The sequence below is a fragment of the Filicampus tigris genome, chromosome 22 (assembly GCF_054856515.1).
Source record: "Filicampus tigris isolate MCC_2025a chromosome 22, RoL_Ftig_1.0, whole genome shotgun sequence".
NCBI lineage: Eukaryota > Metazoa > Chordata > Actinopteri > Syngnathiformes > Syngnathidae > Filicampus > Filicampus tigris.
In genome coordinates, this window is record NC_141238.1 from 9950687 (window position 1) to 9978603 (window position 27917).

The 27917-nt window shown below is 41.5% G+C and overlaps 1 protein-coding gene and 1 pseudogene across 1 annotated transcript in view; one reads left to right on the forward strand and one right to left on the reverse strand.

The window, feature by feature from the left end:
• LOC147126956 (uncharacterized) overlaps positions 1 to 22319 on the reverse strand; it is a 40652-nt gene extending 18333 nt beyond the window's left edge. Inside the window, exons 1-3 of the mRNA XM_086022186.1 lie at positions 22093 to 22319; positions 20733 to 21937; positions 1098 to 1520 (exon numbers count right to left, since the gene is read on the reverse strand). Of these exons, the coding sequence (XP_085878312.1) occupies positions 1098 to 1520; positions 20733 to 20856 (547 nt within the window). The 5' untranslated portion in view covers positions 20857 to 21937; positions 22093 to 22319. The remainder of the gene's footprint in view (positions 1 to 1097; positions 1521 to 20732; positions 21938 to 22092) is intronic.
• Positions 1 to 27917, forward strand: part of LOC147126947 (uncharacterized) — a 155860-nt pseudogene that overhangs the window by 120281 nt on the left and 7662 nt on the right.

Consider the following 27917-nt stretch of genomic DNA (forward strand, 5'->3'; position numbering starts at 1 on the left):
ATATCAAACAGTGACAAAGAAGACTCACTGTTTGATGATTTGTATTTCATTCAGAATCACATGTACACTTTCAGAAGTAAAAGTTTCCTCACAGTCCATATAATCAAATATGAATTTACTTCATATGGACATCACTAAAACATTCTACAAAGTGCTACATTGCTTAAAAATGGAGCACCAGTGCTAATTCTCAACACTTGTCCACAGGAGGATTTAGTAGATACAAAGAGAAGACAAAGTAAAAGATGCTACATAGAATAAAACAACGCAGATTTTGTAAAAAAAAAAAATTCATACTAAATACTTCATCTGTTAAACATTTCAATTTCAAAATTTTTGATCATTGCAGTTGTCACCAGCACACTTGTGTCTCATGACCGAACCCTGCTGAGAGAATCTTTTACCACAAACTGAGCAGGGAAAAGGTTTCTCGCCAGTGTGGATCCTTGTGTGTAATTTTAAGTATCGATTGTCAGAGAATCTTTGGTCACAGACTGTACAGGAAAAAGGTTTGTCACCAGTATGGATTCTTGTGTGTATTTTTAAGCTTCCCTTCTGAGAGAATCTTTTACCACAGACTGAGCAGGCAAAAGGTTTCTCACCAGTGTGGGTTCTTGTGTGTAATTTCAATTGTGACTTATCAGCGAATCTTTTACCACAAACTGAGCAGGAAAAAGGTTTCTCACCAGTGTGGCTCCTTGTGTGTAATATTAAGTGTGACTTATTAGCGAATCTTTGACCACAAACTGAACAGGAAAAAGGCTTCTCGCCAGTGTGGGTTCTTGTGTGTTTTTTTAAGTTTCCCTTCTGAGAGAATCTTTGGCCACAAAATACGCAGGCAAAGGGTTTCTCACCGGTGTGGGTTCTGGTGTGACGTCTTAAAGTTCCCTTCTGAGAGAATCTTTGGCCACAAACTGAACAGGCAAAAGGTTTCTCACCAGTGTGGATCCTTGTGTGTAATTTTAAGTGTGACTTATCAGCGAATCTTTGACCACAAACTGAACAGGCAAAAGGTTTCTCACCAGCGTGTGTGCTCATGTGTTTTAAATGGCTGTGTTTTTTCCAGCATTTGTTGTCAGTGTTACATGTCATATCACCTTCCGCTTCTTCATCATCATCATCATCATCAGAAGCAGCAGCAGCATGTGATGACACGTCATCACTATCTGATAATGGAGGTAGGAGGCCAACTGCTTGTGATCCTTCACCTTGGTGTCCATCACTCTCTGTTGACATTTGTTGACATGAGCTGCTGCTTGGAAGCTCCGCCCCTCTGCTCCCCTCACTTTGACTTTCATCATTACTCTTCAGAACGACACCAGCTGATGGGAAATTGCAGAAAACCTCCTCTTGCTCTTTGATGTATGGGGGCTCTTCTCCCTCCTCTTTCATGCAAGGGAGCTCTAGTACCTCCTCTTTTATTACGGAAGGAGACTGCTGCTCCTCTTCCTCTTTAAAGTGGGGGACCTCTTTGTCCTCTTCTTCCTCTTTAATGTGAGGATGAACATATTCACTGATATCTGCAAGGCACAAGACAATGCACATGGCATTACAGTTCATTTTTATAACGAAGGTTATTAGGAGAGCCAGATGAGTTAAGATTAATACGTACTGTTTGGCATTTTCAAATTTGTTGGACCCCCGTTTAAAAGCTTAAAGCTTCAAAGGAAGTCAATTTTTCACAATGTAAAACAAACAATACTGTGTTTCTGATTTAACGTTGTGTAAATAAATTTAAATGAAATAAATGAAATTCACTTACAGATGCATTTTTTGGGGGGAGCCTATCCATTATTTGTGGAAAGACTTGCCTTTTTGAGTGGTGGCTAGGGATGGGTTTCGATAAGATTTTAGTGATCCGGTGCCTCAACCATATTCTTATCGGTACTTTTGTTTTGCTTAGAAAAACCAAACAAAAATGTTAGAACTCATGTTGAAACATGCACTTGGGCTGAAAAAAGGACTTCTGTGAGGTGCACATTTTTATATGTATGAGTTTGCTCATGTTTGCCCCTGACATTTTAATGTTTGATTGCACTTGTGACAACGTGCATGCGACGTTGTGACGTCATCCCTTCATCCCTCTCCAGTCTCCAGGCATAACCACCCAAACCAAGAATGACCAAAATTTTACATCAGTGTAACGGTTGCATTAAGTGGAAATCCATTAGTCATGCACTAACACTCAGCTGTTACGTTCATAGCAACAAAGCTAAACCAATTGAAAGGACGCCAACTAGCGCTGCGTGAGTGTACATAATTAAAATCTCTTTCCTTGGAGCCTTGAAAGCCGATGAATTCACGGCCCGTGCTCCCAAGCCGGTGACGGCGCAGCTTCGAAGCCCGAGTAGGTGGGGCTGGGACAGCAGATTTGTTACACTAATACCGACCCCACACATTAATAACATCATAAAAACTATGGGGTTATACAGCACGGTTGCCATTTTTAAATAATACTATGTATCATGTCGTAATATGATCACACAGCACTACATTGGCACAGGAAGGAGTCACAGGTGCCTCGCGCAGAGAAATGGTAACCCTCCGATTGTGAACATGCATCTTAGATGACCATATTAATTAGATTGATAGTTAGAAACGACAGACGTAGAAGGTGCAATATAATGTTCAAACAGCCTAAATCAACTGAAAATAATGAATATGTGAGTAACTTCCCCAAGACTGTGAACAGAACCTTTAAAGTGCGTGGGACATGAATTGAACACATTTTAATATGTTGTATTAAACCATAAAATATCTATCTCGCGGTGAATGCTTTTTCGAAATGGTAAACATTAACAGTGTATTTAATGGATTTAGCGTTACGCTTTCAAACACTTCCGGCTTTCGATATTTTCACTCCGAAATAGAGGGGCGGTGCTTATGACGTATCGGAGAGACATGTCTGACTTGCTAGCTGGCGGCTGTGAAGTGTGCTCGTCGTGTGTACTTTTCTGATTAGTTTTGTTTTTTTTGCTTCACTTGGATTATGCGAGACGTAGTGTTGGTGTCTTTTGTTTGAACCGACGGGAGGACGGCACGAGCCTGTTTCGGTTCCCCAAAGATGCTGTTTTACAGGGAAAAGAGGGAGACATCATTGCACCTGCTGAGCAGAAGCATGGCAGCGCAACTCAACTCAGCTCTATTTATAAGCACTTTGACAACCATGGTTCGAAAGCCATTCAGAAAAGAGGTTACAACTTATATCTAGTAACATAAACACACAAAGTCGTCCACTCATAGCCACCATCATCCAAGAGAAAATAGTAAGCAAATAACTGCTGATAAAAAATTAATCGGGGCTACTGTCTGACAGTCAATGAAAACGAACCAGTTTACACGACTGAACTGTATTAAACTGTTTTCATTAACTGTCACTATTTCTGTATTGAAGGTTTTAACAGATTTGCGAAAAAGATTTAGACCTCCACACCTGTATAGGGCCTGTATTTTATTTTTTAAATATTACTCTATTTCAACATCTTTGTTTTTTGAAATATTGACCGAGAGGACCACGGCAGCTCGAGTGGGGATGAGCTTCCGTGCTACTGCGACGCAGCTTCAGTGGCAGGAGCCCGGGGCTGCGCGCCATGCGCGCACACTTTATTTTTTTATTTTTTATTTTTTTTAATTGGTCGTACTTCGTTCGTAGCTTTTCCGCGCGGCTATCTAGGGACTCGGCAGAGCAGGGAAAGAGGGGCGCACGGGGCAGGCTTCGGCAGTGTGTGCGGGAGCAGCAGACCATTAGGAGCAGACGTTGGCAAAGTGCTGTTGTTGTTGTCAGTGGTTTGGTATCGGTAATATTGATGCCACAGCAAGCTAGTATCGTATCCGTTCAAAATGTTTAGTATCGAGTAAGTACCGAAGTATCGTTATTTTTGACAAGCCTACTCCTGGCACAGACAAAAGTATTGATATCATGATGAAAATTACAATAACGTCACTTCCGTTTGCGTTTCTCCTGCCACGTCAGAGTTTGGACGTGGATGGTATCGATTGCACTTCTGCACTTTCGCCTTCGAATCTACCTCACCTGCGCGTTGCGTTTTTACTCTTTTTAATTTTTGGAGACTATTTTTATCTTATTTTTTATTTATTTAAATTTTTGTTAATCTCTGGGTCGCTTGATCTCGCGGACTAGCATACAGCTAGCGTGAGACGGAAACGGGCTAGCTCGGGGCTAGCTTGGAGCTAGTGTATTAAAATGCCTTCAGACGACAGCGACGAACACAATGGCCTGCTGGAGAAGGCAAATAAGACAATCTCTGACCTAAGAAGGGATATTCGTCGTCTCTCAGAGGAGCTCCATGAGAAGGAATCGGTCATCTCTTGCTTCGCGACCCGTTTCCCCGAACTCTCCGCGGTGGTCATGAGAAGGCGCGCTCGTGAAATCCTGTCGGCGACAATGACGGCTGAGGCGGCTGGCCTCTCGGACACGGCGAAGTGGGATCCAATTGCCTGCCCGGGGCCATCCTGCTCGACACCGTTGCAGAGTGACACCTGGGTCAAGGTGGTGTCCCGCGGCCGGAGGGCCGGGGAGCAACCCCACCGCCCCCAACTGGTCCTGGGGAATCGGTTCGCCGCCCTGGCGAGTGAGTCTCCTGTTCCCATCACTGCACTACAGCAGTCGGAGACACCGACTGCTGCGTCCGACGCTGGGGCTGTGCTCCCAGGGGCTCCCTCGGATTCCCCGCCACCCACGGCGACGACCTCGGCCGGGAACCCCATGTTGGGCGGGTCCGCCGGTGACACGGCCGTCCACTCACGCGTCGGGCTGCTCCGGGACGCGGTGTCCCGGTACAAGGGTGGTCGTCATCACCAGCATCATCGGCGACACTCATCGGTGTCATCCACCGTCTTCACTCGGCCTCGGCGGAGCCATCCTGGACAGTGGGGTCGTGAATCTTCCGCCGGTGGTGAGTCCCTTGGCGTTCCCTCCTCACGTCACCCACCGACCACCGTTATAATTGGCGACAGCACCATTAGACGTACTCACTATCCCGGCTGCGTCACCCGCTGTTTTCCCGGAGCGAAAGTCATGGACATAGTTAACATCCTGCCGGGTGTTCTTGACTCTCTGCCATCATCCATTACCCGGCTCATCGTTCACGTTGGGACAAACGAGACAATACGCCGACAGTCTGAGCAGACGAAGGGAGACTTTCACGCCCTCTTTGCCTTGTTAAGAACCTGCGGTCTCTCGGTCTGGGTGAGTGGCATTTTGCCGGCATTGTCTCGCGGAGCCGAGCGCTTCAGCCGCCTTTTAAGCTTGAACACGTGGCTCCTACGCACTTGTGGCCACCTTGACTTTGCTTTTATTGACAACTTTAACCTATTCTGGAATCGCCCGTCTTTTTACCAGCCGGATGGTGTTCATCCGAACTCTCTTGGTAGCAAGATTTTAGCCGCTAACATCCACCATGTCGTAACCAATTCCACTCCCAGCTGACTCTTGTTTACCAATCATATTTCTTCTTCTACTCATAAACGCTGCAATGACAATGTCACTACCATCACTTACAGGCCAATACCAGCTGCTCACAGTACCACCACCCTCACTAGCTCCCCCTGCAGGCCCTCATTATCATTACCACTATCGGACAATTTTCCCATTGAAACCATCACCGGCAGACGCTTCCCTTGCACACACAAACAACGTGGTTTTAACAGTGGTAATCTAGTATATGTTAATACTGCTCATTCGTACCACCATGAGCGCACGTCCAGCACAATAATTAATCTGGCCGTGCTGAACGTGCGCTCCCTTTTAAACAAAACTTTTATCATAAACGACCTGATTTTAGACAATAATTTACATGGTATACTTTTGTCTGAGACATGGCTTGGTACAGATGCTCCAGTTGCTCTCAACGAGGCTTGCCCACCGAATTTTAACTTTTTATTTTCTACAAGGGATGGCAAAAGAGGAGGCGGGACTGCATCAATTTTTATTAATACTCTTTTATCAAAGGAGATCATTTTTAGCAGCTATTTATCGTTTGAACACCATGCCTTTGTTTTTAGCAGTCCCCCTATTCTCTGCATTACCGTCTATAGACCTCCCCATCATTCCACTTCTTTTATTACAGAATTTTCAGAATTCTTATCCATTTTATATTCCAGTTATAACAGGATATTAATAACTGGCGATTTTAATATACACATGGACAACATCTCGGACCCACTATCCAGAGATTTTTCAAACCTTTTAAACTGCTTGGATTTTAAACAGCACGTCTTGCAGCCAACTCACAACAGAGGACACACCCTGGATTTGGTTATAACCTATGGCTTGTCTGCTGGTGTGTCCTCTGTTGTTGACTTGGCAGTGTCAGACCACTACTGTGTCTATTTTAACATCGCCAGTTTTAACCATCTAGCAGTCCCGGTCAGAACAGTGAAGAAACGCTACCTATCTTCTGAGGTGGCTGAAAATTTTATCGAGATCTTAAAAAACACTCCTGCTGACATTTTACCTGCACCCTGTGATCTTATTGTTGACAATTTTAACCTCTTAAATCATCATTAGATTCAGTAGCTCCACTTTTAATTAAAACAACAAAAACAAAGACTGTACCCCCGTGGAGAAACAATGCTATCAAAATATCAAAGAGAAAATGCAGGAGTGCAGAGAGGAGGTGGAGAAAAAGTAAACTTACAGTACACTATGAAATTTTATGCGAACAACTGAAATCTTACAATAAAACAGTAAAACTGGCAAGATCTTCCTATTTCTCAAACCTCATTACAGTCAACAAAAACAACCCCAGGGTTCTCTTCTCCACCTTTGAACTTTTAACTAGTTCTGATTTTAATAAGTCCCCACAGAGACCAACAGATGCTCTCTGTGAGGACTTTGCAGACCACTTCAGAAGTAAAATCGATGACATAAGATCCAGTCTTTTAGCCCGTCAAAACACAAGTTTTAATAAACCCGGACAATCATATTTACATGAGGAAACACTGGAAAGTTTTGCCCTGGTTGATGCAAGGACACTTGTTCGAGTTTTCTCCCAGGTAAACCCAACAACCTGCCTTTTGGATCCAATTCCCACATTTCTTTTTAAGACATTTTATGGATTTTTTGAAGAACAAATTTTAAATATAGTCAATTGCTCTCTTCAGACAGGCGTCTTCCCCGCTGCCTTTAAAACGGCGGTGGTGAAGCCCCTTCTGAAGAAGAGCGGTTCTGACCCGAGCGTTTTTAATAACTACAGACCCGTATCCAACTTACCGTTTTTAAGTAAGATTTTAGAAAAAGTGGTTTTCATCCAGTTGAATCATTTTTTAAATACAAATAATATTTTGGAGAAGTATCAATCTGGTTTTAGGATGAACCACAGTACGGAGACTGCTCTTTTAAGGATCTTAAATGATATTAGGTGCACTGCAGACGTGAGAAAACTCACAGTCTTGGTGCTACTGGATCTAAGCGCTGCTTTTGATACAGTAGATCACCAAATTTTATTAAATAGACTTAAAAATCTAGTGGGCATCTCTGGTACTGTTTTTGACTGGTTTTATTCCTATCTCACAGACCGATATTTCTTTGTAAGTATGGATACTTGTTCCTCTAAAACTCATGAAATTAAATGTGGGGTTCCTCAAGGTTCGATTTTAGGCCCCTTACTTTTTAATCTTTATATGCTTCCCCTCGGGGATGTCATCAGGGGACACGGCATCAGCTTTCACAGCTATGCTGATGACACGCAGCTGTATATTGCCGTGTCTCCTGATGACACAGGACCCATTGATACCCTTTTAAATTGCATTTTAGATATCAAGTCATGGATGGCAGATAATTTCCTACAGCTCAATGAGGACAAGACTGAGGTTTTAGTTATCGGTCCCGAAGGTCAGAGAGAGAAGCTTTTACCAAAACTACACATTTTTAATCCCTCACACTGTGTGAAGAACCTTGGCGTCATTTTTGACTCTGAGCTCAGTTTTATTCCTCATATTAAAAATGTAACCAAGATTGGTTTTTATCACCTTAAGAATATCGCCAGAGTCCGCCCGTTTCTCTCTCAGGCTAACACGGAAGTGCTGATGCATGCCTTTATTTTCTGTCGTTTAGATTACTGTAATGCCCTGCTCTCTGGCCTCCCGAAAAAGAGCATTTCACCACTGCAACTACTGCAGAATTCAGCCGCTCGGGTGCTGACGAGAACCAGAGGGCGGGAGCACATTACGCCAGTTTTGAAATTGCTGCATTGGCTCCCTGTGTGTTTCAGGATCGATTTTAAAGTACTTTTATTAGTTTATAAATGTGTTAATGGTCTTGGGCCATCTTATTTATCTGATTTGCTTTTATCATACCAGCCCTCGCGGATCCTGAGGTCCTCTGGCGCCGGCCTTTTATTTATTCCAAGGGTGAGGACCAAAATGCATGGCGAGGCTGCATTCAGCCGTTTTGGTCCTCACCTTTGGAATAGCCTGCCAGAGGATGTCAGGTCTGCAGAGACTGTTGATATTTTTAAGAGGAAGCTCAAGACACACCTTTTTAGTTTGGCTTTCAACAACTTTTAAATAATTTATCTTTTCTTTTGATTGAAGATAATTCTATGTTTTGCTTTGAATGTTTTAAAGCACTTTGAGTTGCATTTTTATGTATGAAAAGTGCTATATAAATAAAATGTGATTGATTGATTGATTGAATAAAAAACATGTTAGAGATGGTTTACCTCTCTCCACAAGATGGCAATATGACAATACTATGTCTGGGTGTCCTTTCATTCTTTCATTAAAATGAAAACCGAGCAACCAATACTGTACTTTCCGAGAGCTCGCCATTGCTTTGAGCTGACTACAGTGCTCCCCATGACGTCAGCACGCACTGGGTCAAACTCGCCGGCGCGGCCAGTGGGCGTTCCCAGCTCACAAAAATATCGAGTTTCCTGCATCTTTGAGGTATTTTCAATGCTTCTTCACTAAAATAATAATTGGAATCTTATTATTTGTACTTGTTCTCCTTCTTAAAATGTTTTTTTAGGGTAACTTTTTTTCGTGTCCCACGCACTTTAAGGGTTAGTGGAAAATAAGTCATGCAGTGTTAACTTTAAGTAGTGGGATTTCCTCAACGCAACTCATTGTGAAAGTGACCGTGAGGCAGCGCATATCCTCTCGCTGTTTGATGTCAACTTGCGGGTATACAGAAACTGTTTTGGTTTGTAATAAACGTGCATTTGCTGACTCGGGCCTCCGTAATTCGTAGTAGACCCTAAAAAATGTCAGCGTACCCCAACAGGACATGCGTGTTCACTCAGACGCACACGATAGCCTGTGTGTGCTAACTAGCTCGCTTCCAGAAACGACTGTCCCTGTGCCATAAATGAAATCGGGCATCAACCACAACATGCTTCCTTTTTAGATGCCCGTTTATCACCGCCGTGTTACTATGAAAGGGAGATTTACATTGTTTTAATTGATTTTGTCAAATACCCCCGGACTTTGGGATTCTGTTGTTAACGTTAACTCGGGTAGCCATGACACCATTACCCACAATGCTTAGAATGCTTCTGTTTACATGACGGATGACCCGGATTACCACTACTGCGCATGTGCGTTGCAGCAGGCGGACATGAGAGGCAGCAATTGTTAACATAGCATTGCGAATGGATTCTTTTCTTTTTTTCACATTGATGCATATTTTCATCATTTATATTGATATTATCGATTTTATATTGATTTTCAATACATTTCTACATCCCTACTAATAACAAGCGCACACAGTTACACAGGCACGACGTCTCCTCCAGTGTGCATAGGTCTGAGGCAGAGCGGTGGGTTTTTCTTCATAGGGACAGGCAAGTCAAAAGATTAACTCAGTGAATACGTCAGCTTTGCTATTCTTACTGGGACTGAAGCTTAATCCAAAGGTACTGTGCATCTGACGGATATGAAATGAGGTCATATTAGTCACAGCTTTTTTTTTTTTTTTGCTTTGTTTCTTTTTTGCGAGCAAGGGGTGCATACAATGCAATGTGAACAGATTTTTTTTTCTCTCAAGGCATCACGGAATTAAAAAAACATTTATCTAGTAAAAAGCTTAAATTATTTAGTTATTTATTTTATTTATTTTTCTTAAATCCCCCTCCCATCTGCAACTGTTTTTGGAGATAGAAGACTGGGAGTTATGTAAAGTATCGCATTCCTGTATATACTGTACAGAGGGGTGGAAGGGTCTACTTATAATTGCTTATTTTGTTGTAAGACCAGCATGGATTGTATTGCAAACACAATGCTTTCACAGTGGTCTTCTTGTTAATCCATTTAATTATTTAATTTTCATTTTTTCATTATTATTGACTCCCTTCCCCAATTGTCCATAACTGCTCAATATGGTGTAAGAATGTTGTATATCCTGCATTTATTTATTCATTTATCATTATTATTATTATTTTTGTATAATTGTATTTAATTTGTATTAGTCAGTTTATTTAACTTTATTGGGTCTGCTGGGGCCTGAGCTCCATCAGTGTTTGTTTCGCTTTTTAAGGCTAAACAAATGTGTTTGATTTCTAAACCTCCCAATGGGAGTACACAAAGTACATTAAATTGTACTGTGTTTTTTCGCTGTTTAAATATAGTGGCTAGGGACTTTACCCCATTTTTTTGCATTCCTTATGTTCAAGTATCTTCTTATGTTGTTAATTAATACATTAATTCTCAAGCCATGAATTAATTGATAGCTATAAACTGTAATGTGAGGGGTTTGAATAGCCCAATTTAGAGACGGAAAGTACTATCACAGCTCAAACACTTTAGATGTCAAGTTGCCTTATTACAAGAAACACATTTATCAGATGATGAACATCAGAAATTAAAGAAATCCTGTATTATTCATCTCATAGCTCTGGAAGAAGAAGAGGCATGGCAATTTTGATATATCGCCAAGTTAATTTCAGTGAAACATCAACATATAAAGATGAGGAGGGCAGATTTATAACGGTGAATGGTATACTTGAGGGTATATCAGTCTCCTTTGTTAATGTGTACTAGGGCTGGGCGATATGACTGAAAAGTATATCACGATATAAGTGTTTCATATTGGTCGATATCGATATATAAGGATTTTTTTTCTTTTTTTTAATTATTGAAATTAATGACCCAAAGAAAAATACATTTAGGTTATTTTATTTTACCATGATACTTAACCTGGGCGGCACGGTGGGTGACCGGTTAGCACGTCCGCCTCACAGTTCAGAGGTCGTGGGTTCGATCCCGGCTCCGGGCCTCCCTGTGTGGAGTTTGCATGTTTTTTGCAGGTTTTCTCCGGGTACTCCGGTTTCCTCCCACATTCCAAAAACATGCATGGTAAGTTGATTGGACGCTCTAAATTGCCCCTAGGTGTATTTGTGAGTGGGGATGTTTGTTTGTCTCTGTGTGCCTTGCGATTGGCTGGCAACCAATTCAGGGTGTCCCCCGCCTACTGCCCGAAGACAGCTGGGATAGGCAGCACACTTCCCTGCTGATGCTCTCGCATGGGACCTCAAAGAAGAGAACCGTGTCACTATCACAACGGACAAGTTAAGCCCCTGTTGCTTTTAATCATCAGTGTTACACTGTCATTTTTGCACATGGGTCATGGCACTATTTAAAATGTTTGGTAAAAAGATGTAAAACATTGTCTACCTTTCATTTGACAGTACCGTATTTTCCGGACTATACGTCGCTCCGGAGTACAAGTGGCACCAGCCATAAAATGCATTATAAAGAAGAAAAAAAACATATACAAGTCGCACTGGAGTATAAGTCGCTCCACCCCCTCTCGGAATCCAAGTTGTCTCTGTCCCGTAACGCAAATAAATGTGTACATATAAATTTAATTTATAAAATAGTGCGCTTAGTACACATCATTTTCACCGAGCTACAATGGTAAAATGTAGCTAACATCCACACGTGTAGCATTACAAGAAAGACTTTAAACTCACCAAAACGGTTGTAGATCGATTAAAGAAGTCTTTTATTCATCCCCGACCATGTAGAATGTTTCCAAGTCTCCAAAAGTATTTATGTATTCGGTCGTAATTTCTCTCTTTGTGTGTGTGTGGCTGACTAATGATGCAAGACCATACACGCAGGTACGGCGCCAGAACAGTACACAATTTTGTATAGATGGATTGATAGACAGTCAAATTGTCTTTTATCATACTATTTTAATTACTAATTAGATTTTAACCATTTAAATTATTCATGCATTTTAATAGCTTTAAGGATTTATCTTATGTTTCTTTATGTGGGTTACAATAACATGTGAAATTAATATAGAGGTAATTGTCATGGCTTGTTAGTGCTGGCTTGTATTTATGATGTTTTGTGTCCCTCTGCAGCTTGACCAAGCTGTAAAATGGCTGTAAACACGTCAAGATAACATGTCGCTTAGCAGACTACTTGAACTATGAACTGAAGGTGGCGTGATTAAATCTGCCAATAAGAAGTAAAAAATATTGGGGACAGATTTGATTACACTAAAGCGCCTGCAGAGGGAGACAAATCATCATAAATACAAGTCAGCACTAACACGCCATGACAGTAATAATCATGTTCTACTGCAACTATGTGTTAATGATTTCACACATTCGCTCCAGCGTATAAGTCGCTCCCCTGGCCAAACTATGAAAAAAAACTGCGACTTATAGTCCGGAAAATATTTGCAATTGTTTATTAGTGATAAATCTAATTATTTTTTTAAGTTTATCATTTTGTTAACAAGCCATACTACCTCCTTTGGGGTATCGTGAATTTATCTTTGTCGATGTAAAACCTCCCAATTTATCGTGATATTGATTTGCGGTCCTATCGCCCAGCCTAAGCTCGATACCACGTGTATATTGTCTTTTGGAATACATATGCCTCGCTCAAACATTGTCATTAAAAGCAGTGCGCGAGCGAAAAACTCCCTTGTTAAGTCCGGTAAAGTTAGCAACAGATTGGCACATTCGGAGTTGTCGGTCCAATAACGTAATAAAGAAACATTTTTAAAACACAAACAATGCTTCTCTCTAACCACAGTGATGTAGCCAACGAGCTACAAGCTGATATGAGTTGATTTTTAGCACATCTGATTGTCATCGAAGCGAGGAATATGTCGTTGTTTCTTATGAAGGGCTGACGCGGAGGCAGTGCCCAGGGACCGTCAACAATTGGCAATCGCCGACAAGAAAACAAACTATATCAAATAAAGAAAGTCATTATTAATTGTCGTGTTTCTTCTTTAATTACACACACAGAAGATCTCCAGCTGGTTACAGTACAACCCTCATTTTGTGTACCCCTGTCTCACCTCACCGCAAAAAAAAGATTTTAATGGGGGAGTTTGTATCAATACTCAATAACTTCATGAGTGTTAATCATTTGGTCTCAAAAGTCACGTCACACACCGATGGGGACTTCCTGCTTATACTACAACTCTTATATTATGAAAATACAATTTTCTGCATTTTTCAGAAAGATTTGTTGTTAAATACTGTTTAATAAATTCATGATAGTATAGAATTAGACCTCCAAAATCAAATCACATATTGATGGGGACTACCTGCTTATACTACAACTCTTTTATTATGAAAATACAATTTCAAGTAATTTTAAGATTTAAAGCAATTTTTTAGTTCTTGCTGCTGCTAAATAATTTCATGGTAGTACATAATTAGGCCTCCAAAATGACATCACATATTGATGGGTACAACCTGTTTTTACTACAACTCTAATTTTGTGAAAATAGTATTTAATGTAATTTCCAGGTTTTTTATTTTTATTTTGTGGTGTTATTACTGCTCAATAACTTCATGGGTGTACACAATTAGGTCTCCAAAATCACATCATTTGTTGATTGGCACTACCTGCTTATACTACAACTCTTATTTTATGAAAATATAATTTCATGTAATTTTCACAATTTCTCTGAATTTTTCGTCGTCCTTACTGCTCAATAACTTCATGGTCGTACATAATTATGCCTCCAAAATCACATCACATATTGATGGAGACTACCTGGTTCTACTACAACTCTTATTTTGTAAAAATACAATTTCATGTAATTTTCAGAATTTGTTTTTATCCATCCATCCATCCATTATCTCCCGCTTATCCGAAGTCGGGTCGCGGAGGCAGCAGCTTCAGCAGGGAAGCCCAGACTTCCCTCTCCCCAGCAACATCTTCCAGCTCTTCCGGAAGGATCCCAAGGCGTTCCCAGGCAAGCCGGGAGACATAGTCTCTCCAGCGTGTTCTGGGTCGTCCTCGGGGTCTCCTGCCGGTGGGACATGCCCGGAACACCTCACCAGGGAGGCGTCCAGGAGGCATCCTAATCAGATGCCCGAGCCACCTCAACTGGCTCCTCTCGACGCGGAGGAGCAGCGGCTCGACTGAGTCCCTCCCGGATGGCCGAACTTCTCACCCTATCTCTAAGGGAGAGCCCGGACACCCTGCGAAGGAAACCCATTTCGGCCGCTTGTATCCGAGATCTTGTTCTTTCGGTCATGACCCACAGCTCATGACCATAGGTGAGAGTAGGAACGTAGATCGACCGGTAAATTGAGAGCCTCGCCTTTCGGCTGAGCTCCTTCTTCACCACGACAGACCGATACAGGGTCCGCATCACAGCAGACGCTGCACCGATCCGCCTGTCGATCTCCCGTTCCATCTTACCCTCACTCGTGAACAAGACCCCAATATACTTGAACTTCCACTTGGGGCAGAATCCCATCCCCGACCCGGAGAAGGCACGCCACCCTTTTCCGACTGAGGACCATGGTCTCAGATTTGGAGGTGCTGATCTTCATTCCGACTGTTTCACACTCGGCTGCGAACCGCTCCAGCGAGAGTTGGAGATCGCGGCTTGAAGAAGCCAACAGTACCACATCATCTGCAAAAAGCAGAGATGCAATACTGAGGCCACCAAACCGGACCCACTCGACACCTCGGCTGCGCCTAGAAATTCTGTCCATAAAGGTTATGAACAGAATCGGTGACAAAGGGCAGCCTTGGCGGAGTCCAACCCCCACGGGAAACGAATCCAACTTACTGCCGGCAATTCGGACCAAACTCTGGCATCGGTGGTACAGGGACCGGACAGCCCTTATCAGGGGGCTCGGTACCCCGTACTCCCGAAGCACCCCCCACAGAACTCCCCGAGGGACACGGTTGAACGCCTTCTCCAAGTCCACAAAACACATGTAGACTGGTTGGGCAAACTCCCATGCACCCTCGAGGACCCTGCTGAGGGTGTAGAGCTGGTCCACTGTTCCACGGCCAGGACGAAAACCACATTGCTCCTCCTGAATCCGGGATTCGACCTTCCGACGGACCCTCCTCTCCAGCACCCCTGAATAGAGCTTCCCGGGGAGGCTGAGGAGTGTGATCCCTCTGTAATTGGAGCACACCCTCTGGTCCCCCTTCTTAAAAAGGGGGACCACCACCCCGGTCTGCCAATCCAGAGGCACTGTCCCCGATGTCCACGCAATGTTGTAGAGACGTGTCAACCATGACAGCCCCTCAACATCCAGAGCCTTTATGAACTCCGGGCGGATCTCATCCACCCCCGGGGCTTTGCCACCGAGGAGCTTTTTGACTACCTCGGTTACTTCAGCCCCAGAGATAGGAGAGCCCACCTCAGAGTCTCCAGGCTCTGCTTCCTCAGTGGAAGGCGTGTCGGTGGAATTGAGGAGGTCTTCGAAGTACTCTCCCTACCGACAGTGGAAGGCGTGTCGGTGGAATTGAGGAGGTCTTCGAAGTACTCTCCCCACCGACCCACAACGTCCCGAGTTGAGGTCAGCAGCACCCCATCTCCACTATAAACATTGTTAATGGTGCACTGCTTCCCCCTCCTGAGACGTCGGATGGTGGACCACAATTTCCTCGAAGCCGTCCGGAAGTCATTTTCCATGGCCTCCCCGAACTCCTCCCACACCCAGGTTTTTGCCTCAGCAACCGCCAGAGCTGCATTCCGCTTGGCCAGCCGGTACCCGTCAGCTGCCTCCGGGGTCCCGCAGGCCAAAAAGGCCCGATAGGACTCCTTCTTCAGCTGGACAGCATCCCTTACCGCTGGTGTCCACCAGCGGGTTCGGGGATTGCTGCCACAACAGGCACCGACCACCTTGCGGCCACAGCTCCGATCGGCCGCCTCAACAATGGAGGCACGAAACATGGTCCACTCGGACTCGACGTGGGAAAAGTTCTGCCGGAGGTGGGAGTTGAAACTCCTTCTGACAGGGGATTCTGCCAGACGTTCCCAGCAAACCCTCACAATACGTTTGGGTCTGCCAGATCGGACCGGCATCTTCCCCCACCATCGGGGGGAATTTGTTTTCATTTTCGTTGTTATTACTGCTCAATAACTTCATGGGTGTACACAATTAGGTCTCCAAAATCACATCATTTATTGATTGGCACTACCTGCTTATACTACAACTCTTATTTTATGAAAATACAATTTCATGTAATTTTCACAATTTTTCACAATTTTTCGTTGTTATTACTGCTCAACAACTTCATGGTAGTACATAATTATGCCTCCAAAATCACATCGCATATTGATGGGGACTAATTGCTTCTACTACAACCCCTATTTTATGAAAATACAATTTCATGTAATTTTCACAATTTTTCAGAATTTTTCGTTACTACTGCTCAACAACTTCATGGTAGTACATAATTATGCCTCCAAAATCACATCGCATATTGATGGGGACTAATTGCTTCTACTACAACCCCTATTTTATGAAAATACAATTTCATGTAATTTTCACAATTTTTCAGAATTTTTCGTTATTACTGCTCAACAACTTCATGGTAGTACATAATTATGCCTCTAAAATCACATCGCATATTGATGGGGACTACTTGCTTCTACTACAACCCCTATTTTGTGAAAATATGATTTCATGTAATTTTCAGATTTTTTAAAAGATTTTGGGTATTATTACTGCTCAATAACTTCATGGGCGTACATAATTATGCCTCCAAAATATTATCATATATTGACGGGGACTACCTGCTTCTACTACAACTCTCATATTATGAAATTACAATTTCATGTAATTTTCATCCTTTTTTTTTTTTTCGTTATTACTGCTCAATAACTTCATGGGTGTACATAATTAGGCCACCAAAATCACATGACATATTGATGGGGACTACATGATTCTACTACAACTCTCATATTATGAAATTACAACTTCATGTAATTTCCAGAATTTGTTTTTATTTTCGTTATTACTGCTCAATGTGGACATAATTATGCCTACAAAATCACACCGCATATTGATGGGGACTACTTGCTTCTACTACAACCCCTATTTTGTGAAAATATAATTTCATATAATTTTCAGATTTTTAAAAAATTTGGGGGGGTATTATTACTGCTCAATAACTTCATGGGTGTACATAATTAGGCCACCAAAATCACATTACATATTGATGGGGACTACATGATTCTACTACAACTCTCATATTATGAAATTATAACTTCATGTAATTTCCAGAATTTGTTTTTATTTTCGTTATTACTGCTCAATACCTTTATGGGTGTACATAATTATGAATCCAAAATCACATTAATCACATATTGATGGGGATTAGTCGCTTCTACTACAACTCCTATTTTGTGAAAATATAATTTCATGTAATTTTCAGAATTTTTTGTAAATTTTTGGGTGTTATTACTGCTCAATAATTTCATGGGGGTACATAATTATGCCTCCAAAATAACATCATATATTGATGGGGACTACCTGCGTCTACTACAACTCTCATATTATGAAATTACATTTTTGTGTAATTTTCAGTTTTTTTATTAAATTTTCATTATTACTAATCAATTTTCATGGGTGGACATACTTAGGCCACCAAAATCACATTAAATATTGATGGGGACTAAATGATTCTACTACAACTCTCATATTACGAAATTACAATTTCATATAATTTTTAGAATTTTTTCAAAATTTTCGTTGTTAGTACTGCTCAATAACTTTATGGGTGTACAAAATTGTTGTTGTTGTCCTTTCGGCTTTATCCCTTCAGGGTTCGCCACAGCGAATCAATTGCATGCTTGATTCGCATCCTCCAAAATCACATCACTAATTGATGGGGACTACATGATTCTACTACAACTCTCATATTATGAAATTACAATTTCATGAAAATTTCTGATTTTTTTCAAAAATTGTGGGTGTTATCACTGCTCAATAACTTCATGGGTGTACATAATTGAGCAGTAATAACGCCCCAAAATTAAAAAACGGAAAATTACATGAAATTGTATTTTTACAAAATAAGAGTTGTAGTAGAAGCAGGTAGACCCCATCAATATGTGATGTGATTTTGGAGGCCTAATTATGTACTACCATGAAGTTTTTGAGCAGTAATAACAACGAGAAAAAAAAAAAAAAGTATTTCCATACTATAAGAATTGTAGTATTAGCAGGTAGTTCCCATCAATATGTGATGTGACTTTTGAGACCTAATGATGAACACTCATGAAGTTATTGAGTATTGATACAAACTCCCTTCTAAAATCTAATTTATAATTTTTTTCCCTAAAATGAGGTTTGTTTTGTAACCAGCTGGAGATCTTCTGTGAGTAACCATAGAAGAAACACGACAATCAATAATAAAAAAAAGTTTTTATTTTATTATTAATAGGCCGTCTTCATTTCGCTGCTTGCTATTTATTGACAATCCCTGGGAACAGGTCTCAGCGGAGCCTGTTGAAAAAGCACAACCGCACGATTTGTGTTCAGACCACAAATTGTGTTGCTGAAATTTGAGTTGTAGCTCTTCGGCTACCTTACAGAGAGTGGACAAAGCCATCCGATGTGTTGCAATGACGTTGCATTTTGGAGTTATTGAACAGCCAACTCCGAATGTGCCAATCTGGTTCTAACTTTACCTAACTCCCTGGTTAGACTTAACATCGACACAGGACTGACATCCAAGCTCCATTTAAACACTTGTAAAACTTAAACAGGATAATAGGACTTCTTTTAGGAAACTTTTCGATGCGACAATACACTCTCTGGAGGAGCTATGTCTGTGAAGTATTTTCAACAGCAACACTGCACGCAGGCTGCTCTCATGGCTGTACGCTGCAAAGCATGAGCTGCGGGTGATCGGATTTTTTGATCGGCAATAAAAGGCTTTGATCGAATATGACGATCATGTAATTTTTCACGAAAATCGACCGATAATTATCGGTGCCCGATCGAACGGAGCATCCCTAATAAAAACCTATGTTGGAGGGAATGTTATTGAGCTCGAAGCCTCGAACAGTAATAAGGGTCAAATTCATACATGAAAACGGAGTAAACTCAAAAGGGCCGGTCTGAGCCATAAAACGTAGTGATGGCAAAATGAAGCCCCATAAAGCAGTCAAGCCCTGCAGGGAAATACTTCACACACACGTAGGGGCTTCAAGATGATTCATTTCCTCGACTACACCATCGTGTGGACAGAAAAATGTAAAACATGCTTGGTGCTTGCGATAAAACGGTGGAGTGTAAATCATGCTGCGAATACAAAAAATATTATTGGAAGAATGTTTTAACATGAATTGTTCTGTGTTACTTTGTTTATGTTTGTGCTTATGCAACAAGTGAAAATGTGAAATGAGGAGGTAAAATAAAGTGTTCATTTTCATTTAGAAACAATATCTTTTTTTTCAAGGTTTTTGGACTCAGGTGGTTTCCTTTTTGCAGAGAATTTCATCTGCTTTTAAAAAAAACTCTTTCACATGGTACTGATGAAGCACGGATGCATAGATATGAGATCGCAAGTTTGTATGGATTTGGAAGCATTTCACTGCCGCTTTTATTTCGAACTACTGTACACTCAAACCAAGTGAATCATTTCCTGAATCAGTCATGTGGTACAACCGCTTTGCGGGGCTTCAAACGTCACCACGTCCGTCATCAACATGCGAATTGACCCGCCATTCAAAAAACACTCATCTACATTACTCGGCACACGCTTCAGGGATTCGACCCGAGAAGCACATCACTAATGAAACGTCAAGGCTGAAAAGAAGGAGTCCCACTCCTGCCCACGCCACAACTAACGCCCAGGCACTTTGGCAGCACGTTTGGTGCAATTTGTTATTGGAGTGTTCAAAATTGTTTCACAATGTGTTTAAAAAGTGCGTGTCATAAAATTGATTTTTTTTAATCCCTTTAAATGTATCCTACGTGTTTGGATTAGGTAAAACTACGCACGTGTGCACGAGACTGTGACAGGTTCAATGACCTGGCCCGATTGGGCCAGTACAAATTTCATAAATAAATAAGATGAAATCAACCCAGAAAATGGAAAATGTTAAATATTCAGTTAGATTTTCTACTGAGGGGGAAATAATATGAGGTTTACATATTGAACCCCCAGTTGCTCCTAATGCTGCGTCATCGGTAGGTAAATGAGGAGACAGTGTGAAACGCTTTGAGTAGAGAAGCGTGATACAAGTCACAGCCCATTTACCATTCCCCCCACTAACGGTTATTCTTTGGCACACATTTTCTGGACTGATTTCATTTGGCATGAACATATGTTCAGCAGACCTGCATGTAAAAGGCAACGAATAAAAATAAAGAAGCAAAAACCTTGAACGCATTTTCCCCAAACAACTTCACCTGACCATCATTACCATACTCTAGTAAAGACATTGAAATACAAACAGATGTTACGTGCATAACAATAGAAAGTCGTTCTTTACAAATCAAATGAGAAAGAAGTGTACTACAAACCTGCTACGTGTAGCACATCACCAGGCTGCTTGCAGACTCCGCCCAGCAGTAGAAGATGTTGCTCATCCTCTTCTTTTATTCCACAAAGTTCCTCCTCGTACTTTGTTGTCGTCATTGCACACATCTCCACACGACAATCGCAACAAATGCGCACTTCTTAATCGCTGTTTGACGATGGGTCGTGTGCTTCCCTTTGTTAGCAAGCTAAACTAAGCTAAAATAAAATAAACTAAGCGAAAATAAAATGAGGCGGAGAGGCATCAACGCGCGCTGAGACGAGTTCATCCGGACATAAAGACTTGATAAATGATAGGTCGTAGTTGTAATATAAGATGCTTTTTAGTGAGCTCTGGATGGCGATCGATTGTTAATAACGGACACGGACAGGTTGGAAGCTTAATGTATTGTGTCTCACTCTAACGTACATAGCTGGTTCTCAAGATAGTGATAGCACACCACAGCGCTTTTACTGGAGACTCTCAGTACTACAATTGATTTTTTTTTTGGCATGGACATATAGGTGAACGACATGCATAGTAACTCTGTACAAAGTCATCTTATTTGTACAAAGCAACTGGCTTGCATTCACATAACAATGCTGTAAAAACTAAGCATTTTACTGCAGCAACAAAACAAGTATCAAACAATACCGACGTATCACATTACTCATTACAGTGAGTATCTTTTAGGAGTTTCGATTACTCTGCCATAGCGAGATGTTCTAACTGCATGATCCTTTTCAGCTGGTGTTAGTGTCTGAGTAACAACTTGTGGCGGTGGCAGTGCTGCCACTACTGGAGCTGAATGGCCGTCCTCAGTAGCAGGTGGTTCCAAGTCCAATCTTTCATTTTCGCAAACATCCTCCTTGCATTTAAGCAAATGTCTCCTGTTTCTTCTCAAGACATTGCCTTGAGGTGTGCGTACAATGTAGGAGCGAGGCAGACTGTAATTACTTGGAACAACTGCTGGTTGCCACTTACTGCCCACTTTGACTCGGACGGATTCTCCCTCTTCCAGCCCAGGAAGGTTCTTTGCTCCTCGGTCATAATAATGTTTTTTATGCTGTCCTCGCTCCGAAGCGTCGAGTTTTTCACCAGCTAGACAGCGCGTTAACGACGTTCCATATAAACAGACCTCGATTCCTTTTTCGTCTGGTTTATTCGAACAATGGCCTCGACCATTACCCTCTTTAGGTCGTCGTAAAACTGAAAAATACAAATGTAGCATCAGCTAACACGACACACTGTCTCATGCTAATAGCAAGTACATCACGTTCGATAGTCTCAAATGTCCAAATAAAATACAATAACTAACCAAAACAAATAGTCAACACTATTATCTCGCTATCAAATGTACTTACGGACAATTCTTGTCCGAGGCAACAACGACTGGATCCAACTTCAACATCGTAACATGAACGGGTTGGACTTGCGTACTGCCATACTGCATTTTTCTTTTTCAACATCAGCAATCGATATTCCAAATAACCACACGAGGGCGCTCCAGCGCTGCAAACAAACCTGCATTACACATTGATCTTCTAACGGGCAGAATATTTTTGTTTTTGCTGTCTTTTCTTCAGCTGCTCGTGAACACCTTCATGCAGCTCTGGTTTGAACAGAGTAGCACTCGTTGGAAGTTTGGTCTTCAGCCGTCTACTCATTAACAGCTGTGCAGGTGACAGTTTCACTCCATCAATCGGTGTGTTTCTGTATTCAAGCAGTGCAACATATGGGTCATCTTGGCTTTCTCTTGCTTTCTTGAGGAGTTTTTTCACCGACTGAATAGCTCTTTCACTTTGTCCATTAGATTGTGGGAACCCAGGGCTCGAAGTGACATGCTTAAACACCCAAGCTTTTGTAAACTGGGCCAACTCGTCCCTTGCACACACAAACAACGTGGTTTTAACAGTGGTAATCTAGTATATGTTAATACTGCTCATTCGTACCACCATGAGCGCACGTCCAACACAATAATTAATCTGGCCGTGCTGAACGTGCGCTCCCTTTTAAACAAAACTTTTATCATAAACGACCTGATTTTAGACAATAATTTACATGGTATACTTTTGTCTGAGACATGGCTTGGTACAGATGCTCCAGTTGCTCTCAACGAGGCTTGCCCACCGAATTTTAACTTTTTATTTTCTACAAGGGATGGCAAAAGAGGAGGCGGGACTGCATCAATTTTTATTAATACTCTTTTATCAAAGGAGATCATTTTTAGCAGCTATTTATCGTTTGAACACCATGCCTTTGTTTTTAGCAGTCCCCCTATTCTCTGCATTACCGTCTATAGACCTCCCCATCATTCCACTTCTTTTATTACAGAATTTTCAGAATTCTTATCCATTTTATATTCCAGTTATAACAGGATATTAATAACTGGCGATTTTAATATACACATGGACAAAATCTCGGACCCACTATCCAGAGATTTTTCAAACCTTTTAAACTGCTTGGATTTTAAACAGCACGTCTTGCAGCCAACTCACAACAGAGGACACACCCTGGATTTGGTTATAACCTATGGCTTGTCTGCTGGTGTGTCCTCTGTTGTTGACTTGGCAGTGTCAGACCACTACTGTGTCTATTTTAACATCGCCAGTTTTAACCATCTAGCAGTCCCGGTCAGAACAGTGAAGAAACGCTACCTATCTTCTGAGGTGGCTGCAAATTTTATCGAGATCTTAAAAAACACTCCTGCTGACATTTTACCTGCACCCTGTGATCTTATTGTTGACAATTTTAACCTACATCTTAAATCATCATTAGATTCAGTAGCTCCACTTTTAATTAAAACAACAAAAACAAAGACTGTACCCCCGTGGAGAAACAATGCTATCAAAATATCAAAGAGAAAATGCAGGAGTGCAGAGAGGAGGTGGAGAAAAAGTAAACTTACAGTACACTATGAAATTTTATGCGAACAACTGAAATCCTACAATAAAACAGTAAAACTGGCAAGATCTTCCTATTTCTCAAACCTCATTACAGTCAATAAAAACAATCCCAGGGTTCTCTTCTCCACCTTTGAACTTTTAACTAGTTCTGATTTTAATAAGTCCCCACAGAGACCAACAGATGCTCTCTGTGAGGACTTTGCAGACCACTTCAGAAGTAAAATCGATGACATAAGATCCAGTCTTTTAGCCCGTCAAAACACAAGTTTAAATAAACCCGGACAATCATATTTACATGAGGAAACACTGGAAAGTTTTGCCCTGGTTGATGCAAGGACACTTGTTCGAGTTTTCTCCCAGGTAAACCCAACAACCTGCCTTTTGGATCCAATTCCCACATTTCTTTTTAAGACATTTTATGGATTTTTTGAAGAACAAATTTTAAATATAGTCAATTGCTCTCTTCAGACAGGCGTCTTCCCCGCTGCCTTTAAAACGGCGGTGGTGAAGCCCCTTCTGAAGAAGAGCAGTTCTGACCCGAGCGTTTTTAATAACTACAGACCCGTATCCAACTTACCGTTTTTAAGTAAGATTTTAGAAAAACTGGTTTTCATCCAGTTGAATCATTTTTTAAATACAAATAATATTTTGGAGAAATATCAATCTGGTTTTAGGATGAACCACAGTACGGAGACTGCTCTTTTAAGGATTTTAAATGATATTAGGTGCACTGCAGACGTGAGAAAACTCACAGTCTTGGTGCTACTGGATCTAAGCGCTGCTTTTGATACAGTAGATCACCAAATTTTATTAAATAGACTTAAAAATCTAGTGGGCATCTCTGGTACTGTTTTTGACTGGTTTTATTCCTATCTCACAGACCGATATTTCTTTGTAAGTATGGATACTTGTTCCTCTAAAACTCATGAAATTAAATGTGGGGTTCCTCAAGGTTCGATTTTAGGCCCCCTACTTTTTAATCTTTATATGCTTCCCCTCGGGGATGTCATCAGGGGACACGGCATCAGCTTTCACAGCTATGCTGATGACACGCAGCTGTATATTGCCGTGTCTCCTGATGACACAGGACCCATTGATACCCTTTTAAATTGCATTTTAGATATCAAGTCATGGATGGCAGATAATTTCCTACAGCTCAATCAGGACAAGACTGAGGTTTTAGTTATCGGTCCCGAAGGTCAGAGAGAGAAGCTTTTACCAAAACTACACATTTTTAATCCCTCCCACTGTGTGAAGAACCTTGGCGTCATTTTTGACTCTGAGCTCAGTTTTATTCCTCATATTAAAAATGTAACCAAGATTGGTTTTTATCACCTTAAGAATATCGCCAGAGTCCGCCCGTTTCTCTCTCAGGCTAACACGGAAGTGCTGATGCATGCCTTTATTTCCTGTCGTTTAGATTACTGTAATGCCCTGCTCTCTGGCCTCCCGAAAAAGTGCATTTCACCACTGCAACTACTGCAGAATTCAGCCGCTCGGGTGCTGACGAGAACCAGAGGGCGGGAGCACATTACGCCAGTTTTGAAATTGCTGCATTGGCTCCCTGTGTGTTTCAGGATCGATTTTAAAGTACTTTTATTAGTTTATAAATGTGTTAATGGTCTTGGGCCATCTTATTTATCTGATTTGCTTTTATCATACCAGCCCTCGCGGATCCTGAGGTCCTCTGGCGCCGGCCTTTTATTTATTCCAAGGGTGAGGACCAAAATGCATGGCGAGGCTGCATTCAGCCGTTTTGGTCCTCACCTTTGGAATAGCCTGCCAGAGGATGTCACGTCTGCAGAGACTGTTGATATTTTTAAGAGGAAGCTCAAGACACACCTTTTTAGTTTGGCTTTCAACAACTTTTAAATAATTTATCTTTTCTTTTGATTGAAGATAATTCTATGTTTTGCTTTGAATGTTTTAAAGCACTTTGAGTTGCATTTTTATGTATGAAAAGTGCTATATAAATAAAATGTGATTGATTGATTGATTGACTTGCAAACTGGGGACCATTGTCAGACATGACTATGTCTGGCATTCCATGTCGGGCAAACATTGACTTCAGGGCAGTTAACACGTTTGCTTGTTATCTGTGGAAGTCTAGCTATTTCAGGATATTTCGAGTGATAATCCTCACATACACACTAAAAACAGTTGGGTCAAAAATAACCCAAATTGGTTTCTTTTCAACCCTGAATTGGTTGCCAGCCAATCGCAGGGCACACAGAGACAAACATCCGCACTCACAATCACACCTAGGGGCAATTTAGAGAGTCCAATCAACCATGTGAGAAAACGGGGAGAACATGCAAACTCCACACAGGGAGGCTGGGGCCGGGATCGAACCCGCGACTTCTGAACTGTGAGGCGGACGTGCTAGACCACCGTGCCGCCCTAACCATTTCCAATGGCTGGGTGGAGTCACGTGACAACACACGCTGTACTCCGTCTTAAAGGGGAATGAACATAGCCTACCAGCACACACAGTCAAAACAGGCAAAAACGACTTTTATTTTCTTTTTCATTAAAACACCGAATTTACCGACGGCAAAATGACGTCGGTTATTGTCGTAAATTTTGGTAACGGTAAATTTTTGGTTTATCGCCCAGGCCTACTATGTAGCATCTTTTATTTTGTCGTCTTCTCTTTGTCTTTACTAGAACCTCCTGTGGGCAAGTGTTGAAAATTAGCACTGGTGCTCCATTTTTAAGCAATGTAGCACTTTGTACAATGTTTTAGTGATGTCCATATTTACTAAATTCATAATTGATTATATGGACTGTGAGGAAACTTTTACTTTTGAAAGTGTACATGTGATTCTGAATGAAATACAAATCATCAAACAGTGACCTGCTTACCATGCATGTTTTTGGAATGTGGGAGGAAACTGGAGAAAACCCACGCAGGCATGGGGAGAACATGCAAACTCCACACAGGGAGGCCGGCGCCGGGATCGAACCCATGACCTCTGAACTGTGAGGCGGACGTGCTAACCAGTCGATCACCGTGCCGCGTATTTGTTATATATTATCCCCAAATGCTGGGTCAAATTAACAGCAGTGTCGGGTTGTTTCAACTCAATATATTTGTTATATGTCATCCCCAAAATTGGGGTCAAATTAACTACAATGCTGGGTTGTTTCAACTACAAGTGTTTGTTATATATTATCCCCAAATGCTGAGTCAAGTCAACTACAATGCTGGGTTGTTTCAACTTAATATATTTGTTATATGTTACCCCCAAATTCTGGGTCAAATCAACTACAATGCTAGGTTGTTTCAACTACCGGTACATGTGTTTGTCATATATTATTCCTAAATGCTGGGTCAAATTAACTACAGTGCTGGGTTGTTTCAACTCAGTGTGTTTGCTATACGTCACCCCCAAATTCTGGGTCAAATTTACTACATTTCTGGGTTGTTTCAACTAGTGTACATATATGCAATAAATAGCACGAGAACAGTTAAAGTTGTATACATATAAATCCCCTTTAGTCAAGGACAAGAAATTCATATCAGTGTCAAATGAAACAATTAACAGTAACGTAACAGTGTAAAACTAACAAGTAAAAGAATAAGTCCCTAATAAGTAAAAATTAATACGTAACATTAAAGGGAGCCAACAGCCTGTAAACACAAGAATCTGTTAGCTGAATTTACAAAGCACATCAAGAAAAGTGGTAACTTTGGACTTTAAACACTCTTGACATTTGAAAGACAACAGTTTGTATTAATTCCCACACATATTGGCACTGCTTTGGGTATTGGATGCAGGGGTAGTGTCGATATGTTGGCCTCATGAAGATTCTCCACCATGTTTGGCCCAGGCTGAGAAAGAAAAAGAAAAAGAAATAATGTAAGAGAACAATTGAGATATGAGTAAGGACCAAATGTACACAAATAAGATGACTGTCATTACAATAACCATGCGGTAAAAATGCATGTCGTTCACCTATATGTCCATCTTATTTGGACAAGGAAGATCTGAATTATACAATTTGGATTCATTACTTTGGAACTGAAGTTCAATAAATTTTCATCTAAACGATTTGTAGGCCTTGTAATCATAAACTCGCTTACAACCACTCTCCTGGAGCGATGAGAAACCGCATCCAAAGTAAACCTCGATGTGAACCTGCAGGTCGATGGCGGCGGGGCCAGGCAAACACGAGCATGAGAGCGTTTGTTCCAGCCAGGCGCTGTGATGCTCACCGCACAGCAAAGATTACCCAACTAATTTGTAAAATGACGCGATATGCTGCTGCTTTCTTTTGTT